Genomic DNA, 19,881 nt, shown 5'->3' with positions numbered 1-19,881 from the left:
GGGGCTAGTGGAGAGTGGAGGAACAGAGGAGGGGGTGATTAGTCCTGCCTCTCCGACTGAGAAGCAGGCACAGAGTTTTACATCTTTTAAGCAAGAATACAAAGAAATATGCAATAGAATTATTTTTTTTTAGCAAACAGCAGATTTTACTGTATCTACATCTAGACAGTACCAGGCTCTGTAAATTCATGGGTTACTAACAAATTATTGCCCAACATCGTTCTTGTTCTGACTATTAAGTGCCTAACCACTATTAAGTGCCTACCATGAGAACTGTGAATTTATGGAACAGTCTACTTCAGGAACTGGTCACAGCAGGAAAAATTAACAGCTTTAAAACAGGATTAGATACATTCCTGGAACAAAATAACATTAATGCTTATGAAGAAATATAAAATCCCATCCCTTCCCCAATATCGCGCCACACCCCTACCCTTCAATTCCCTGGTTGAACTTGATGGACATATGTCTTTTTTCGACCGTACTAACTATGTAACTGAGGAGCTGCCTGGGCCCTGATGTAAAATCTCTACCAGGGCCTCTCATTAAATATCATGGACTATTTTTCATACTGATAGCCTCTTACATGGCAGAGGGGGCACCAATAGAACCTACGCATGCATCTTGTCATATATGTGTAAGCAACAAAGTAATTCGCTGTCTGCATTTAACCTGAACAGATAATGTTATTCCACCAAAGCACGAGGAAACTGCGGCCTCGCGGGATGAATTTAGCCCATCAAGTGTCCCTGTGACTCACTGACTCTTTACAGCTCATACATGTCCCTTCCCATTAAGAACTGGGCAATGACTGTTACATACTGTTCACCATGGACACATTTTCGGAAGGCTGGGATTTATAACCTCATTGTAATCAAGTTAGACAAAGTCTAAAGGGAAATGCTGCTAGCCTTTTCTATAGTGCATCAGAAAGAAATCCTGCCTGCTTATTTTTATTCTACTTGCAGCTATTGTATATATGTAAAACACCACCTAATGTTTAAGATAATGAATGCTTAAAGGGGTACTCCGGTGAAAACTTTTTTTTTTTTTTTTTAATCAACTGGTACCAGAAAGTTAAACAGATTTGTAAATTGCTTCTATTAAAAAAATCTTAATCCTTCCTGTACTTATTAGCTTCTGAATACTCCAGTGGAAATTCTTTTCTGTTTGAAACACAGAGCTGTCTGCTGACATCATGAGCACAGTGCTCTCTGCTGATATCTCTGTCCATTTTAGGAACTGTCCAGGGTAAAAGGAAATCCCCATAGCAAATATATGCTGTTCTGGGCAGTTCCTAAAAATGGACAGAGATGTCAGCAGAGAGTACTGTGCTTATGATGTCAGCAGACAGCTCTGTGTTTCAAAAAGAAAATAATTTCCGCTGTAGTATTCAGCAGCTAATAAGTACAGGAAGGATTAAGATTTTTTAATAGAAGTAATTTACAAATCTGTTTAACTTTCTAGCACCAGTTGATTTAAAAAAATAAAATAAAAATAAAGTTTTTCACCGGAGTACCCCTTTAACCCCTTAAGGACCCAGCCATTTTACACCTCAGGACCCGGCCTTTTTTTGCACATCTGACCACTGTCACTTTAAACATTAATAACTCTGGAATGCTTTTAGTTATCATTCTGATTCCGAGATTGTTTTTTCGTGACATATTCTACTTTAACATAGTGGTAAAATTTTGTGGTAACTTGCATCCTTTCTTGGTGAAAAATCCCCAAATTTTATGAAAAATTTGAAAATTTTGCATTTTTCTAACTTTGAAGCTCTCTGCTTGTAAGGAAAATGGATATTCCAAATAATTTTTTATTTTATTCACATATACAATATGTCTACTTTATGTTTGCATCATAAAAGTGATGAGTTTTTACTTTTGGGAGACACCAGAGGGCTTCAAAGTTCAGCAGCAATTTTCCAATTTTTCACAAAATTTCCAAACTCACAATTTTTCATGGACCAGTTCAGGTTTGAAGTGGATTTGAAGGGTCTTCATTTTAGAAATACCCCACAAATGACCCCATTATAAAAACTGCACCCCCCAAAGTATTCAAAATGACATTCAGTCCGCGTTTTAACCCTTTAGGTGTTTCACAGGAATAACAGCAAAGTGAAGGAGAAAATTCACAATCTCCATTTTTTACACTCGCATGTTCTTGTAGACCCAATTTTTGAATTTTTACAAGGGGAAAAAGGAGAAAATGTATACTTATATTTGTAGCCCAATTTCTCTCGAGTAAGCACATACCTCATATGTCTATGTAAAGTGTTCGGCGGGCGCAGTAGAGGGCTCAGAAGCGAAGGAGCGACAAGGGGATTTTGGAGAGTAAATTTTTTTGAAATGGTTTTTGGGGGGCATGTTGCATTTAGGAAGCCCCTATGGTGCCAGAACAGCAAAATAACCCCCACATGGCATACCATTTTGGAAACAAGACCCCTTGAGGAACGTAACAAGGGGTACAGTGAGCATTTACCCCCCACTGGTGTCTGTCAGATCTTTGGAACAGTGGGCTGTACAACATTTTTAATTTGCACAGCCCACTCTTCCAAAGATCTGTTAGACACCAGTGGGGTGTAAATTCTCACTGCACCCCTCATTACATTCCGTGAGGGGTGTAGTTTCCGAAATGGGGTCACATGTGTTTTTTTTTTTTTTTTGCGTTTGTCAAAACCGCTGTAACAATCAGCCACCCCTGTGCAAATCACCTCAAATGTACATGGCGCACTCTCCCTTCTGGGCCTTGTTGTGCGCCCCCAGAGCACTTTGCGCCCACATATGGGGTATCTCTGTAGTCGGGAGAAATTGCATTACAAATTTTTTATTTTTTTTCCCCCTTTACCTCTTGTCAAAATGAAAAGTATAGGGCAACACCAGCATGTTAGTGTAAAAAGTTAATTTTTTTTACACTAACATGCTGGTGTAGACCCCAACTTCACCTTTTCATAAGGGGTGAAAGGAGAAAAAGACCCCCAACATTTATTAGTCAATTTCTCCCGACTACGGCGATACCCCATATGTGGCCCTAAACTGTTGCCTTGAAATACGACAGGGCTCCAAAGTGAGAGCGCCCTGCGCATTTGAGGCCTGAATTAGGGATTAGTATAGGGGTGGACATAGGGGTATTCTATGCCAGTGATTCCCAAACAGGGTGCCTCCAGCTGTTGCAAAACTCCCAGCATGCCTGGACAGTCAACGGCTGTCCGGCAATACTGGGAGTTGTTGTTTTGCAACAGCTGGAGGCTCCATTTTGAAAAGAGTGGCGTACCAGGCGTTTTTCATTTTTATTGGGGAGGGAGGGGGGCTGTGTAGGGGTATGTGTATATGTAGTGTTTTTTACTTTTTATTTTATTTTGTGGTAGTGTAGTGTAGTGTTTTTAGAGTACAGTCACACGGGCGGGGGGATTACAGCGAGTTTGAGCTGCCGCGCAAAATTTGCTGCATTGCAAACTTGCAGCCTGATACTCACTGTAAGCCCCCTGCCCATGTGAATGTACCCTGTACATTCACAGGGGGGGGACCTTCAGCTGTTGCAAAACTACTACTCCCAGCATGCCTGAGAATGTTTGGGAGTTGTGGTTTTGCAACAGCTGGAGGCACACGGGTTGGGAAACACTGAGTTAGGAAACAATGTTTCCCAACCAGTGTGCCTCCAGCTGTTGCAAAACCACAACTCCCAAACATTCTCAGGCATGCTGGGAGTAGTAGTTCGGCAACATCTTTAGAGCCAGATGTTGCCGAACTACAACTCCCAGCATGCTTGGAGTTGTAGTTTTGCAACATCTGGAGGACTAGTTTGCAGACCACGAATACAGTGGTTCCCAATCTGTGCCCTTCCAGATGTTGCAAAACTACAACCCCCAGTATGCCAAAACTGTCCAGGCATGCTGGGAGTTGTAGTTCTGCAACATCTGAAGGGCCAGATGTTACAGCACTACAACTCCCAGCATGCCTGGACAGTAAGGGCATGCTGAGGATGTGTAGTTTTGCAACATCTGGAAGGGCACAGTGGTCCAAAAACTGTGGACCTCCAGATGTTGCAAAACTGCAACTCCCAGCATGCCCAGACGCCAAGGGCTGTCTGGGCATGCTGGGAGTTGTAGTTTACAGGGTCCTATTACAGCAATGCATGTCGCTTTACGGCGACGTGCATTGCTGTAAAGGGCCCGACCGCGGCTGAAGAGGAACTCACCTGTCGCCGCCGCCGCCGTCTTCATCGTCTGGATCCGGGTCTTCAGGGACGAGGTAAGTACCGGGGCCGGTCCCCAGCACTCCCCCGTCCCCCGCCGCGTCCTCCGGTCTTCCTCCCGTCCTGTCCCGACTTTAAGGGGCCGGGCAGGACGGGAGGAAGTAACCGCCCCCCTCCTGCGATTGGTCGGTTCACTAACCGACAGATCGCAGGGGATCGGAGGAGGTGGCAGGCTTGCCACCTCGCTCCTATACGTTAGCATGGTCCTGGCTGTCTGTGACAGCCGGGATCATGCGAAATTACCGGGCGGTCGGGTCCCAGAGACCCGATCAGCCCGGTATCGCCGCAGATCGCAAGGGCGATTTCCCTTGCGATTTGCGGCGATCGCCGACATGGGGGGCCTACATGGCCCCCCTCGGCGTTTGCCCTGGATGCCTGCTGAAGGATTTCAGCAGGCATCCAGTTCCGATCTCTGCCCGGCGCGCGGCAGGGACCGGAAAACGCCAGGACGTAAGGGGACGTCCTGGGTCCTTAAGAGGTTAAATACAGCTAAAACTGAAAACCTAAAAAAAAAAGCTTGAAAATGGAAGAGGATTGGGTGGAAATAGAAGGAGGTGCCGACTTTGATGAGGAGGGGAAAAATGTTCATGCCCAAAGATTTTCATACAGTTCTCTAATGTTTGGAAGGGCTTTAAATAATCTTTATCTTATAGGGGTTGTCCAGCTATTACATACCGTATTATACATCTTGTATAAATCACCAAACTTTGTAGCTTGTGAGCCATATTCACAAGTAGGTAATGGCCTAGTTAAAAAAAACTTTTTTTTATATATCAACTGGCTCCAGAAAGTTAAACAGATTTGTAAGTTACTTCTATTAAAAAATCTTAATCCTTTCAGTACTTATGAGCTTCTGAAGTTAAGGTTGTTCTTTTCTGCCTAAGTGCTCTCTGATGACACGTGTCTTGGGGAACGCCCAGTTTAGAAGAGGTTTGCTATGGGGATTTGCTTCTAAACTGGGCGGTTCCTGAGACACGTGTCATCAGAGAGCACTTAGACAGAAAAGAATAACCTTAACTTCAGAAGCTCATAAGTACTGAAAGGATTAAGATTTTTAAATAGAAGTAACTTACAAATCTGGTTAACTTTCTGGAGCCAGTTGATATATAAAAAAACGTTTTTTCCTGGAATACCCCCTTAAAACTAAAATTCACACATCATGGCCCAATGTCTACATATAATATTAAATAAAGATAAAAGTAGTCCATACCTGTATTAGGGGAGATCTGTAGCCCACTGACCTCTTTGGTCAGGCCATTCGTTTTAGGACTGGCGATGGGTGCACATGATGACGTTGCTCTAGGAGGCCTCTTTCCTGGAACCTTAACTGTAGTCCTGAGGAGATCAATCTCCTTGCCATGGACATTCTGCATGTAATCCTGAAAGAAAATGAATATTTTAATAGGAGGACGATCTAACACATTAATTCGAACATATATATATATATATATATATATATATATATATATATATATCGTATTTGCTCAATTATAGAATGATCCTGAGAAAAACAAAAGGCCTGAATGTAAGACTACTTTATGTCCATTCCCCCACTTCATGTCTAATCCTTTCCATTCCATTTCCATCCCCTTCATTTCATGTCCATTATCCTCATTCCCTCATGCCGTCTAGGAGCTTCTCTGCTGCATTTTCTTCCCACCCACATGGCTTCGGTGCACGTATTGGAGCGCTGGGAGGAAGGGACTTCATAAAGTGAATGATCACTTCATCCCAGCACTAGCCACTATTAGGAGCAAGGCAGCAACAAGGTACCAATTCTAAAACAGCCTTGATCGTAAGAAAAGTTTTTTTCTGGTTTTTTTCAAACCCATGTATTATAAGCCAAAACAATATGGTAAATAAAGAGTGATGAAAAACTGAATGATCAATCTCAATAGTCCTTCACAAATATCAAGAAATGTGGCAATCGTAAAATAATTGTATTTACTTTTTTTTTTATATCTAGAATTATTCTTTAGGGGCAAGTCCATCCATTGCTGTTAATGTGTGGCCAAGATCCAAATAAAAAAAAACAGCAAAGTGTGGCCTCACCGCAGCAGGGTGCAATCTTCACCATGAGCACAAGCTCATCATACAAAAGTAAATCTGCAGGATTAAGGAGTCAATGATAGGGGTTCACTGTGGACCACCTTAGCAGAGGTGTTGGAAACCCCCCAAGCATACCATACACAACTTGGCTGGATCCCTGTGTGTAAAGTCACTGCAGTTACTGTTGGTAGCAGCAACCCATTACAAATGAGACACCATTTTCCACATTCAGAAGCATGCAATCCAATAGGTGGCCTACTCTACAATTTTCCTTTCAAATTAAGTTGATAAAACTATATCTAAGGTGATTAATAATTTACTGACATTTTTTTTTTTTACAGAAAGATTTGAAAGGGATGCATGGATATCAGCGACTGTGTATTGTTCCTATCATCATGTCCTATCTATATCTGCAACTAAACCTTCTCAAAACTGAACTTCTTGGTTCTACCAACTACTAAGCTACCTAAAATGAATATTTTCATTTCAGTGGGTGGTATTACCAAAATTGTAAGGCAGAATGGCCACTGTCTGTCCTTAGGTCTGTCCTCTATTCACTATATTTTATCACCTTGTTCAAACCACCTGCACCAAAATTCCCCCAAAATTGGGCTGTTTCTTACTGTGGAGACAGTCAAACTTATTATTCTTGCCCTCGTACATTGTTGTGCTGATTATAGTACCTCTTACCATAGTTGTTCTTATATCTAACAAGGACAAAAATCACCCACATACTGTGCTCAAAGGATGAAGTTTTGCATAAGGCAGTTATCCAAAAGTATTTATTAGGTCTAAAACATAACGCATTTCTGTCTGCCCTTTTTGAATTTAAAGACAGACCTATGTCATTCACTTGAAAAAATGGGAGACATCCCTGAAACGCATTGTGTTTGAGACAGTATCACAATATCGGGGACTTTTTTTTTTGTCCTTGATGGTAAACCTTTCTCAACACCCACCTGTGATTGGGGTAGTTGGCATTCTAAAACCTGTTGACACTGCTGCTCCCTCACCGGAACCTTGGACCATGATCTGATTCTTAAGGCACAACCTCACAGGTGAGTGGCAATTAGACACCTACATATTTTCCCAAAAAGCACTATACAGAGGCACCCTTTGAAGCACTTTGCCTTTTTTCTATATGCTACTAATATCGAAGACTAACATCCTCTAAGGCTAGGTTCACACAGCCGTTTGAATCAGACCCATTAAGGGTCCGATCAGCTCGTAGGTGACCCGGTATTGCACTATTTTTTTTCTCCGTTAAACTCCCATCCTTCTGGCCAGATTGCCGATGGAATGCTGAATAGCGGAGTCCGACGGCAATGTGAACGAGGCCTAAAATTCAAACCTCCCACTCGTCTCCAAGACTTTTCTCATGCTGCATCCGTTTTTCCGGAATGTGATACACCAGACATTTAGATAATTTTCAGTATCCATAGTGTTCAGTGCACTTTAAAAATATATCTTTCCAGGCAGTCCAATATATTTTGTAATCTTTCTCCCTTCTGCCATCTTCCTTTTATTTAACAGTATCTCTGCTCTGTTTTCCGTGCACTTTTCATCTGTATATTGACAGATACTGGTTCACGCAGCTGTTTTAAGCTTATTTTTTTTTACATACAGATAACTAGACTACTGTATAGATCCAGCACTTGTTTTTTTTTTTTATTCACTCCTATATTGTCACAGATTGTAAACTCTTGTGTGCAGAGCCTGCACGCCTCTTGTGTTGAATTGTTATTTAGCAGGCTGTGAACAAAGCAGGCTGGCAGCTCTGAGAATTCTCCTTTGTGAACAAAGCAGACTGGCAGCTCGTAGTGTTTAGGACTCCAGCAGGAGTCTGAAATGCTTGCTGCCAGGACTGGTAGGGAGACCCCTAGTGGTCATTTCTTCAAAGTGGAAAATTATATAGAAAGAAGCATATTTTTTAATAACATGCAATTGTAAAGTTATTCTGCATACATTAATCTATAATATATCAAAAGTTTTTTTGATGAGAGGTACCCTTTAAGATAATCTTTAAATAATATATAGATTCAAGTGACTTAAAGCTTAAAAAGTTATCATTGCTACAAAAGCTACAAAGCTAGAAATCTAGAATTCCCTCCCTGTACATGCAGACATACATATTGCAATCAAATAATTGTTAAAGTGTGTGCATTGTTGAGCTGACCTTATTTCACCATGCAAATACCAGTAACAAGCTATGTGTCCTAGTTCACAAATGCAGATTCCTCCTGCAGCCACCATCAATCCAAAATGACTGATCAGAGGCAAACAGCACAAGATCAAGGTACATGGCCACTTAACAAGGCTTGGAAAGGAGGCAGCTCAGACACTTGTGAGATTAAGAACATTTAACAAGTCTCTGGGGTCTACTCCAGGAACCCCCCCCCCCCCCTCCCTCCCTCCCCAAGCCCCTATCCTGCCCCTCTAAAACCTGAAAAAGCCGTAATTGCTAAGCTATTAGCATGTTCTGCTCTCTGTGTTGCTAATCTCTTAACATAGGAAACAAATAAACCCACACGAGTGAGGAGATTATCAGCGAGAGGAGCTGGCCCTGTCCTGCATGTAACACAGCTATTGAGACCTCCAGCATTGACTGGAGCCCACGATAAACGCCGCTCAGCGCATCATCTCGAAAATCTATACGAAATAAAGTGAGGATATGTAACTATGCAAAAATATGATATTTTGAGGATGTAGTTAAATCCCCCCTGCCCTATACAAAAGAGCATTTCAGTCTGGTGCATATGGCTCAGAGGTGGATCTCCTTTAGTAAACTTTGGTCATTCCTGAGATCCTAAAAATCCAATGTAAGATAAGAATCCATAAAGAGAAGACTTGCCTCCTTGGTATCTTACATAGTTATTCTTCTTAACTCTTCCAGCACCAGGAGAGTTTGGGTAATGTGGCGCAGTCACAGATGTACATATTGTTTTACAATGCACTGCCAGCCCCCCCCTCAGATGCACCAAGGAAAGGGTTAACGTTGCTTCCCCTAATTATGTTGCATCTTATTGCCATACACTTAATTAGCTGCATTAATGTGATTTCTTTTTACATAGGCAAGCAATTAAGGGCTATGATTGAGTTTCATTCAATTAGCCTCAACAAACATGCTAATTGATGTCCCAGATGCAAATGAGATGTGGTGAGATAGAGTGGCGCACACTGCGCAGTGGGAGGGGGGGGGGGGATCTTTGCTGGGAGAGTGGGGTCTCCGCGGGGTCTGGCTGCCGTCCTGAACCCCATGATTGTCATCACTTGGGAGCCCTACTCTGGGACTGGAAGGGGAGTCGGTGGCTTATAGTCGCAGGGTAAGGAGGGGTGGTAGAGAGATTTTATTAGAACCCCAGGGCAGCTTCTAAAAAGCTGCAACAATTAGCTAGTGCAGACGGTAGGGGGGAAAAAAAGCCACATAAGACAATAGCATTTTGTAGTGTGCTGTGCCTTTACAAACTTAAGGTTATATCATAGGGCTCTACCATAGAGCTGTATGAGGCAGATGGGTGGGAGACTCATTTAGTGAGTTGTGCAAAATTGCACTTTATGTATGACAGATTACTGTAAATCAGTGGTCCCCAAACTGTGGCCCTCCAGATGTTGCAAAACTACAATTCCCAGCATGCCTGGACAGCCGTTGGCTGTCCAGGCATGCTGGGAGTTGTAGTTTTGCAACATCTGGAGGGCCACAGTTTGGGGACTACTGCTGTAGATGCATTCAGGCCATTGCTTATAGCCGTCACAATGCATGGAACATAAAATGTAAACAAATTAATACACACGTTAGACTGTGTTCTAATGTTACGATAACATTTTATCGATCTCGATTTCTTAAATACTGTTAAATACCTACACAAGGGTTATTCATCTCCTATTTGCTCAGCATGGCATTAACGCAAGTATATTACAACTATGAGGACTTTTTATCCTGTTTTCTAGGTTGTATTTCCATTGCCCCTCCCTGTCCAAGGTTTTCAGACATAAGACTCATCTAGTAGAGAGGGAAAAAAAAAACCTATAACCTCTTGGCATAACGGAGAGAGAAGTGGGGGCTCGCTCGCCTTTTGCTTATTGAGTTTAAGGCATTACACGCAGCAGCACAGAGGGAAGCAACACTAATTTTAATGCTATAAAATGCTCTAAAAGTGCCCCAGGCCCCGGCTACGTGGGAGCTACTTGCACCTAAATAAGACACGGTTCATTTCCTCTGCAGCTTAGCCTAATGTAATCAGCAGCCTGGAGACGTGAGCGCCAGTGAGCAGATAGAGAGGGGGGACACCGCCAGCGGTCTGGGGGGCCGCGGACAGATTGCTGTTGATTAGAGAATTTTTCAGTTTTGACAAGGATGTAATGAAGAGCTCGTGGAGTTGTTCACCTGAGGAGGGGGCAGTTTTCTGGCACGTCACTGCTGAAGCCTCCTCTTACATCCAACCAGCAGGACGCACTGTCCACACCACAAATTAACACTTCAACACATGGATTCTCAATGCCAAGTGTAGGCTTAATGCAAGCACACTAATATAAGGCACACGCAGGGATTCTCTCATTCACAAGCACACAAAACACACTAAAGTGCCTAAATGTACCACCATAATGGAATAGTTCCTGCTGAACTGTTACCTACATCAGTAAAAGTAAGGCAACAGGGAATGCTGGCGGCCACCTATCCATAGTGTGGGCCAAATATTTACAGCACAAAAGTGGAACCGGATCCCTCCATGTTAGTCTGATCTCACGCGATACACTTTTAATATATTTCCTAGCTTATCTAGTGAATAGATTTAAAGGGGTACTCTGCTCCTAGACATCTTATCCCCTATCCAAAGGACAGGGAATAAGATGTCTGATCACGGGGGTCCCGCCACTGGGGGGACCCCCGTGACCTCTGTGCTGCACTCGGTGTTCGTTTAGAAAGCAGGGTGCACGCCCCCTCCCATAGACTTGCATTGAGGGGGCGTGGTGTGACGTGACATCACGATGGCCGTGGCCATGACTTCACGACCCCAGCCCGCCGCTCCAAAGCTTCGGAAACAAATGTTCCGAATGCTGGGCAGTGGATTACTCCTTTAAGAACATCCCATTCACACGATACAGTGGAAAGGACAGCATGGCCTATTTATCATTCTTGTGATCAATTAATTTATGTAAAAAACATGATGGTTATTACATGCAGTGGCACACAGTGAAACAGAAGCAAAATCATAGTATTCTTATAGCATTGGGGTACAGCTTTTAGCTGCCCTAATCTTGTGTGCCTAAGGCATCATGCACATGGCAGAGCCCGCATGGCAGTACACAGTGACTGCAACTTCATACTATTGAAGTCACAGACTTTCCCCATGCCACCATATGGCTGTGCAGTGCCCACCCTAAAGCCAGGGAAGAAACTCTCTGTAATACAACATCTGAGGGAACACTGCATGGACCCATTTTATATGGAGCAAAAATAGTGCTAACTTCTACAACTCAGAATGGAGCTGTGATATGGCTGTGTGCATGATGCTGAACAGTACATTCTCACACATTGATATGAACACCCCAGTAGGCATTATTTAAAAAACTTCCTGCAAAACTTTGTGAACCTCAACTGCATTGATAATATGAATTTTCATTCCTCACAGTAACAGCTGAGCCCTGTACTTGGCGTTTCCCATCAACCTTATAGACACTAAATGAAGCAGCAGGGGGAATGGGGATGTTGGAATCCTATTCTAATGATCAGTGGGATACCAGCAATGAGAGATTTATCATTCATTCTGTGGATAGATGATAAATATCCATTGAAGAGCCATTCTAATCATGCACATAGATCATTTTGTTAGCCAAACAAAGAATATGGCTACCAGCTCTCCAAATCAAGGACCAAGTAACATCTCACATTTTTGGGACTGTGCTTTAGATAAACCTTTTGAGATATTAGGGTTAGGCTGTACACACAAACACCCATTTATATATATGCATCATGATTTTACAATTTGCTTGTACAGCGCTGCGGAATCTGTATGCGCTATATAAAGATTTTTTATTATTATTAATATAATTATTATTATTAATAACATGCTGAATACACGAGATGGTAAATCCAAATGACGATCAATGGACTTACAACGGGGTCTGTCAGGGGATTCCATTCTGGCAGAAAGAATTAGGCTGCATGCTGTGCTACTTTCTCAATCAAAAGGGATGGAACTGTGACAGAAACTCTGACGTAACCCTCAATGGCAGCATGAATACAGCCTTTACTCTAGTTTCAACTGAATTTCTAGGTTTTGGAAAAAAAAATCTTACATAGATAACCTTAAAAAAAAATTTAAAAAAAATGTATTGTGAGATTTACAAAAACCTGTGTAGAGGAAGAGTGGTGCAGTTGCCCATAGAAACCAATCAGTTCACTTCTTTCATTTTTTAAAAATGCCTTTAAATGGGCGCTGTAATTAAAATTATTGTTTTGTATATGATACAGCAGGGAAAATAAATAGAATTTGTAATTTACTCCCTGTAAAATAAATGTCTATTTATGTCACTTTCATGGCCTTATAAATCTGGCCACTAGTTGTCTCCATTCTGGTCCAGACTGCATTCCATCTGCTCCAAAGCACAGACTTTGGTCTCCTGGCAGGAGACCAAACTCAGGAAGTGTGGCCTGGCCATAGGCAGTGAATAGAACTCGCTCTCCTTGTTTCATACACAGGCAGAGAGCAAGTGCTATTCACTGCCTATGGCCAGACCGAACTTCCTGAGTTTTGTCTCATGCCAGTCCAGCAGGAGACCAAAGTCTGTGCTTTTGAGCAGATGAAATGGGGTCTGGACCAGGAGAGACAACTAGTGGCCACGAAAGTGACATAAAAATACTTTTTGCGAATTACAAATCTTATTTATTTTACCTGCTGTATGATATGGCAAAAAATTATTTTAAAGGGGTTCTCTGGTGCTTAGACATCTTATCCCCTATCCAAAGGATAGGGGATAAGATGCCTGATCGCGGGAGTCCCGCCACTGGGGACCCCCGTGATCTTGCACTCGGCACCCCGTTTGTAATCAATCCCCGAAGCGTGTTCGCTCCGGGTCTGATTACTGGCGACCACAGAGCCGATGGCGTGTGACGTCACGCTCCGCCCCTCAATGCAAGCCTACGGGAGGGGGCGTGATAGCTGTCACGCCCCCTCCCACAGACTTGCATTGAGGGGCGGAGCGTAAGGTCACACGGGGGAGGAGGCATGACGTCACACGCCGTCGGCCCTGTGGTCGCCAGTAATCAGACCCGGAGCGAACACGCTTCGGGGACTGATTACAAACGGGGTGCCGCGTGCATGATCACGGGGGTCCCCAGCGGCGGGACTCCCGCAATCAGGCATCTTATCCCCTATCCTTTGGATAGGGGATAAGATGTCTAAGCACCGGAGAACCCCTTTAAGCGTACTGTAGCAACAGGTGAGCCATACTTCAGAACATGAACACACCACATACTATGGCAATATCACTAGTATGGGTCCTAGGACTGCAAATGTAAATGTATAAATACAGGTAGGACCACAGCACTTACATGTAAGCTGGGGTGATAGGTGAGGACTCCATTGTCAGATAGTGTTACATACTTTTTCTTCCATTCTTTATTTAGGGATTTTCCACTTCGTTTCAGCAGCATACCCTGCAAAAAGACAAGAAGTTAAAGAAGTACCAAGACACCAGAATACTGTACCAAGGTGGCCAATAAGAACTCCTACAGATAACTATTCAGGCCTTTCCCATAATACCGGACAATGTTTTCTCAGATATTAATTTATTGACATAGCTAAATCAATAAGATTTTACATTCAATTTATGGAATATGCAAAATGGTCTCACTCTGGAGAAAATGCTGGAGGATCCCTACTTTGGAAAAGTTTCTCTCTTTATTTGGAGTATTAAGTTGTAGAGCTGTTTGCCACTGCACCATAGCAAGAAGCGTAGTTATCTCAGGGATGATCCTTCTTAGATTAGACCCGTTGTGGCAAATTAGCTGATCATCAACACCAGCTAAGCAGATCTCTTAGAGCCCATTTTGCCATCAATAGATCGTAAACGCTGAGATTCTGGAAAAAAGGTATTCTGACATATATCCCAATATACAGTGGTCCCTCCAGTTACAATATTAATTGATTCCAGGATGACCATTGTATGTTGAAACCATTGTATGTTGAGACCAGAACTCTAGGGAAACCTGGTAATTGGTTCTGAAGCCACCAAAATGTCATCCAAAAATAGGAAAAAATGAGGATTAAACAAAAATAAGTAGATAACTAATACAGATAAAGCAAATCCTTACATATAAAAGTAAGAAAGATCTGCTGGAAGCTGTAATCACTGTCTATGTCAGTGTTTCCCAACCAGGGTGCCTCCAGCTGTTGCAAAACTACAACTCTCAGCATGCTGGGAGTTGTAGTTTTTCAACAGCTGGAGGCACCCTGGTTGGGAAACAATGGTCTATATAGAGGACAGGAGCTTCTTCAGGGTCCTATACAGTACACACAATGTCCCAAATGGAGCCGCCCTTACTTGGTGTCCAAAGGAGCAGCTAACCCTGGCACAGGTAAGGAGTAGTACGGAACTTGTAGTTCCACCCTGTACTGTAGGGGTACTACCAGACAGCCATTCAGTGCTTGTACTTCAGTAATAGAGGTGATTTACCAGTAAAATGCCAATTCTGATTGGTCAGTTCCTCCAGTTGTGACAGGTATCACAGATCTGGACTTTCCGTCGCATTGTATGTTGAGTCTGGTTTCAAGTTACAATGGTCCAGAAAAGACCACTGTATGTTGAAACTATTGTATGTTGAGGCCATTGTAAGTTGAGGGATCACTGTACTCGCAACACGTCTATTGGTTCTAATGGAACAAATGTAATTTACTTAAAATCATAGTCTACTGCACTTTTGGGTCCAGCACAAATGACAAGAAATGGACCAAACATAGTCACTACTAGAATGCTTTTGGTCCCTAAAAAAAAATGAGATCAGCACAAGTGCAAAGTGGTATATGTCGACAGACCTTTTTGCTAGTATCCTGAAATGTACTGGTAACAGACGACAAAACCCAGAATGGGGTCTTAGGCTGCCTTCACACTATAAAATTCATCTGTTTTAAAGATCCGTTTGAAGTTCAGTTATGAAAACCCTGAAAATCGTCCGTTACAAAATCCCATACGCCCGTTACAAAATTCCATTATAGTCTATGGGATTTTTACATTATCGGTTTTAAAGGGTTCCTCTCATCAAATAAACTTTTAATATATTTTAGATTAATGAATGTTGAATAACTTTCCAATAGCATGTTAATGAAAAATATGCTTCTTTCTATTGTATTTTTCCCGATCAGTCCTGTCAGCAAGCATTTCTGACTCATGCTGGAGTCCTAAACACTCAGAGCTGCCAGCCTGCTTTGTTCACAGCCAAACAGGCTGTGAACAAAGCAGGCTGGCAGCTCTGAGTGTTCTCCTTTGTGAACAAAGCAGACTGGCAGCTCGTAGTGTTTAGGACTCCAGCATGAGTCTGAAATGCTTGCTGCCAGGACTGGTAGGGAGACCCCTAGTGGTCATTTCTTCAAAGTGGAAAATGAAATAGAAAGAAGCATATTTTTTAATAACATGCAATTGTAAAGTTATTCTGCATACATTAATCTAGAATATATAAAAAATTTTTTTTGATGAGAGGTACCCTTTAATCCGTTATAGTCTGTTATTAATAACGGACGTTATTTTGTGATGGGAGAATGAACGGAAGAAATAATGCATGCACTATTTCTCCCGTTACTATCTTCCGTCGCTAAATAACGTCCGTTATTAATAACAGACTATAACGGATTAAAACCGTTATTATAATAATAATGTAAAAATCCCATTGACTATAATGGATTTTGTAACGGCCGTTTAATGGCCGATTTTCAGGGTTTTCATAACGGAACATCAAACGGATCTTTAAAACGGATGAATTTTATAGTGTGAAAGCAGCCTTAGACAGCGGCTTTTAATTCTGGCTCATAGCTAAGCATGGAGGTAGGCTGCTGAGAAAATGGAGGTAAGCTGCTGCCACAAATTTCGGAGAGCAGGAAAACAAAATTGGCCAAATCCAACATGTTCCATCCTCATTTTCCTCCATATCTTCTGAAAAGGGACAGAAGGCCCAGATGCCACATTACACTGTTGGCAGATCCCTCAGCCATTGATCTAGTGTGTATGGGTAGCCTTAGGTCAGATTCACACAATGCAGTTGGGCCAGGAATTGTGGCCATAATATGGATGCAAAGATGTATCTGTTTTCCGCTAGTTTGAACCCAATGTACAAAAGGAAGAGGACAACAACACATAATTATTGTCAGCGATATGTACTATATACACATATACTGCTATGACCTAACTTGCATCAGAACGTAGTACTATACAGTGGTCCCTCAAGTTACAATAGTAATCAGTTCCAGGAAAACCATTGTATGTTGAGACCATTGTATGTTCAGACCAGAACTCTATGGAAACCTGGTAATTGGTTCTGAAGCCACCAAAATATCATCCAAAAATAGGAAAAAGTGAGGATTAAAGAAAAATAAGTAGATAACCAATACAGATAAAGTAAGAGCGTACATATAAAAGTAAGAAAGATCTGCTGGGAGCTGTAAATCACTGTCTATGTCAGTGTTTCCCAACCAGGGTGCCTCCAGCTGTTGCAAAACTACAACTCTCAGCATGCCCGGACAGCCGTTGGCTGTCCGGGCATGCTGGGAGTTGTAGTTTTGCAACAGCTGGAGGCACCCTGGTTGGGAAACAATGGTTTATGTAGAGGACAGGAGCTTCTTCAGGGTCCTATACAGTACACACAGTGTCCCAAATGGAGCCGCCCTTACTTGGTTTCCAAAGGAGCAACTAACCCTGGCACAGGTAAGGAGTAGTACAGAACTTGTAGTTCCTCCCTGTACTGTAGGGGGGGCGCTACCAGACATCAGTCAGTGCATGCACTTCAGTAATACAGGTGATTTACCAGTAAAATGCCCATTCTGCTTGGTCAGTTCCTCCAGTTCCACAGATCTGGACTGTCCGTAGCATTGTATGTTGAGTCTGGTTTCAAGTTACAATGGTCCAGAAAAGACCATTGTAGGTTGAAACTTTTGTATGTTGAGGCCATTGTAAGTTGAGGGATCACTGTACATTCGAACACCACAGAGAAAAATCCAACACAGTAACAATTCTTCAAACCAACCGACTGTGATTCCAAGAACATGGTAAATAATGGAAACCGAGCAAGCTGTCAGCAAAAGCCTTTTCGTTTTCAGTAAAGACTCATGTAACACAAGACTATCATTATGATAAAAGTCCAGTGACACATATATTGTCAATGATAGACTAAGCGGAGGTCAGCCGCACAGAGCAGGGAGTGAAGTCTCTACTCCAGGTATGCTCCCCAGTCTGAAACGAAGCGATTGACATAGAAGGGAGATGTTCCCCCCCAGGCTGTCACAACAGAGCGCTCACACTCCTGCATGGGAACACAGTTCAATAGCAATTATTTACCAGCAAAGATTTATTGATCCAGCGCTGCCTGCAGAGGGAGAGGTTGGTCGCATTAAGACTGACCAGGGGCAGGGAGGCGCTGATGATATGCGACAGAGACCATGGAGACGGCTTAAAAACCGCATTGGGTTTAACGTGTCAGTCACCATCACATGATGTCAATGTATCTATATTTCTACAGACGGGTTTGTGTCTAAAAATATCAATAAAGTGGTCCCTCAAGTTACAATATTAATTGGTTCCAGGACGACCATTGTATGTTGAAACCATTGTATGTTGAGACCAGAACTCTAGGGAAACCTGGTAATTGGTTCTGAAGCCCCAAAATGTCATCCAAAAAAAGGAAAAGGTGAGGATTAAAGGAAAATAAGTAGATAACTAATATAGATAAAGCAAATCCTTACATATAAAAGTAAGAAAGATCTGCTGGGAGTTGTAGATCACTGTCTATGTCCGTGTTTCCCAACCAGGATGCCTCCAGCTGTTGCAAAACTACAACTCCCAGCATGCCCGGACAGCCATTGGCTGTCCGGGCATGCTGGGAGTTGTAGTTTTGCAACAGCTGGAGGCACCCTGCTTGGGAAACAATGGTTTATGTAGAGGACAGGAGCTTCTTCAGGGTACTATACAGTACACAGTGTCCCAAATGGAGCCCTTACTTGGTGTCCAAAGGAGCAGCTAACCCTGGCACGGGTAAGGAGTAGTACAGAACTTGTAGTTCCTCCCTGTACTGTAGGGGGCGCTACCAGACAGCCATTCAGTGCTTGTACTTCAGTAATACAGGTGATTTACCAGTAAAATGCCAATTCTGATTGGTCAGTTCCTCCGGTTGTGACATGTTGCACAGATCTGGATTGTCCGTAGCATTGAATGTTGAGTCTGGTTTCAAGTTACGATGGTCCAGAAAAGACCATTGTATGTTGAAACTATTGTATGTTGAGGCCATTGTAAGTTGAGGGATCACTGTATACGTGTCATACAGGCATTCCCTATAGATTTCCCCTTCATCATTTGTTTCTTTCTGGTCTTTGCAAGGAATTAATTTTATACCAAAAAGTGGAGTGGATGGATGAGAGGTACACATGGAAAGAGAAGACTGGAAAAGGAGATGGGACTAGTGAGGAGAAAGAAAAGGATAAAACCCCCAACTATAACCCGTCCATGGCATGCTCATCCTTCCAACCTTGTAGACCACTAGTTGTGAGAAGTTAATCATCACCCTAATCGCACCGCTCTACCTTCAGTTGGCACTATTTCTGCATCCATGAAGGTTGCGGAGGGGGATGATAAACATTACACTTTAATAGAGCTGTCTGTAGCTCCCACAAGCCCTGGCAGGGTGCTCACATGGAACTTGTTATTGTCAATGCCCTATTTGCTAAACCTGGGAAACAAAAAAAAAGAAAGAAAACAATAAAAGGATGTTGGTGGCGGGGTCACATAACCCCAGTGACCCCTCTGTCATTACCAACATCTCACCGCTGGGAGGACATCACACAGGAGCCGGCATCAAAGAGCCCGGCACAGGAGCACAGCTAATGACAAGCAAATCCAACTCAAATGCCACTAATTGGGTAAACCGCTCACCTCTCCAGAGCGCAGTAGTAATTTACTATAATAAAGAGAGAGGGGGGGAGACCGCACTGCCCCACACCCCCTCCACACACACAATGCACATTTTAATAATGATAGATACATTCCAATTTGGGCTAGCGGCAGATATAGAAACACAGAGGAGGGAAAGGAATGATGAGGATAGAGGAAAAAAGAAGAGAGGGAAAGATGGGCAAAGGTGGAAGACAGATTTTTTTAATTTTGTTAACTGGCTCATACGTCTTTTATGCTGTAAAACCTACCTGAGAGCATTGTGTAAACATACGGTAAGCCAGGAAGCAGCGCAGAACACTTATCCAGAATAGAACAAACTAGGATTTGACCGGTGACATCTCCACGTCTTGTGGACAAAGAGCTAGCCTTTGGGGAGCTGCTGCCTTAGTTGAATCACCGGTTATAACTGAAGGGGCGCCACTGGCC

At 42.8% G+C, this 19,881-nt stretch overlaps 1 protein-coding gene and 1 long non-coding RNA gene across 12 annotated transcripts in view; one reads left to right on the top strand and one right to left on the bottom strand.

The window, feature by feature from the left end:
- The window catches only part of AGAP1 (ArfGAP with GTPase domain, ankyrin repeat and PH domain 1), a 476,005-nt gene that overhangs the window by 84,473 nt on the left and 371,651 nt on the right, over window positions 1–19,881 (bottom strand). For all 10 annotated transcript variants that reach the window (XM_056536385.1, XM_056536386.1, XM_056536384.1 and 7 more), the window contains 2 exons: window positions 13,856–13,960; window positions 5,465–5,633 (listed from right to left, as the gene is read on the bottom strand). In XM_056536385.1, coding sequence (XP_056392360.1) covers window positions 5,465–5,633; window positions 13,856–13,960 — 274 coding nt within the window. The remainder of the gene's footprint in view (window positions 1–5,464; window positions 5,634–13,855; window positions 13,961–19,881) is intronic.
- LOC130285134 (uncharacterized) overlaps window positions 5,920–19,881 on the top strand; it is an 89,092-nt gene continuing 75,130 nt past the window's right edge. The window contains exons 1-3 of one of the 2 annotated variants that reach the window (XR_008847262.1): window positions 5,920–6,023; window positions 6,221–6,607; window positions 13,931–14,015. This is a non-coding gene — a long non-coding RNA (uncharacterized LOC130285134). Of the gene's footprint in view, window positions 6,024–6,220; window positions 6,608–13,930; window positions 14,319–19,881 lie in introns of those variants that run through there. The other variant, XR_008847261.1, reaches the window with a different exon arrangement.

The sequence above is a fragment of the Hyla sarda genome, chromosome 8, assembly GCF_029499605.1.
Source record: "Hyla sarda isolate aHylSar1 chromosome 8, aHylSar1.hap1, whole genome shotgun sequence".
NCBI classification, from domain to species: Eukaryota; Metazoa; Chordata; class Amphibia; order Anura; family Hylidae; genus Hyla; species Hyla sarda.
The sequence above is the reverse complement of the archived record's forward strand: the minus strand, read 5'-3'. Positions and strand labels throughout refer to the sequence as shown.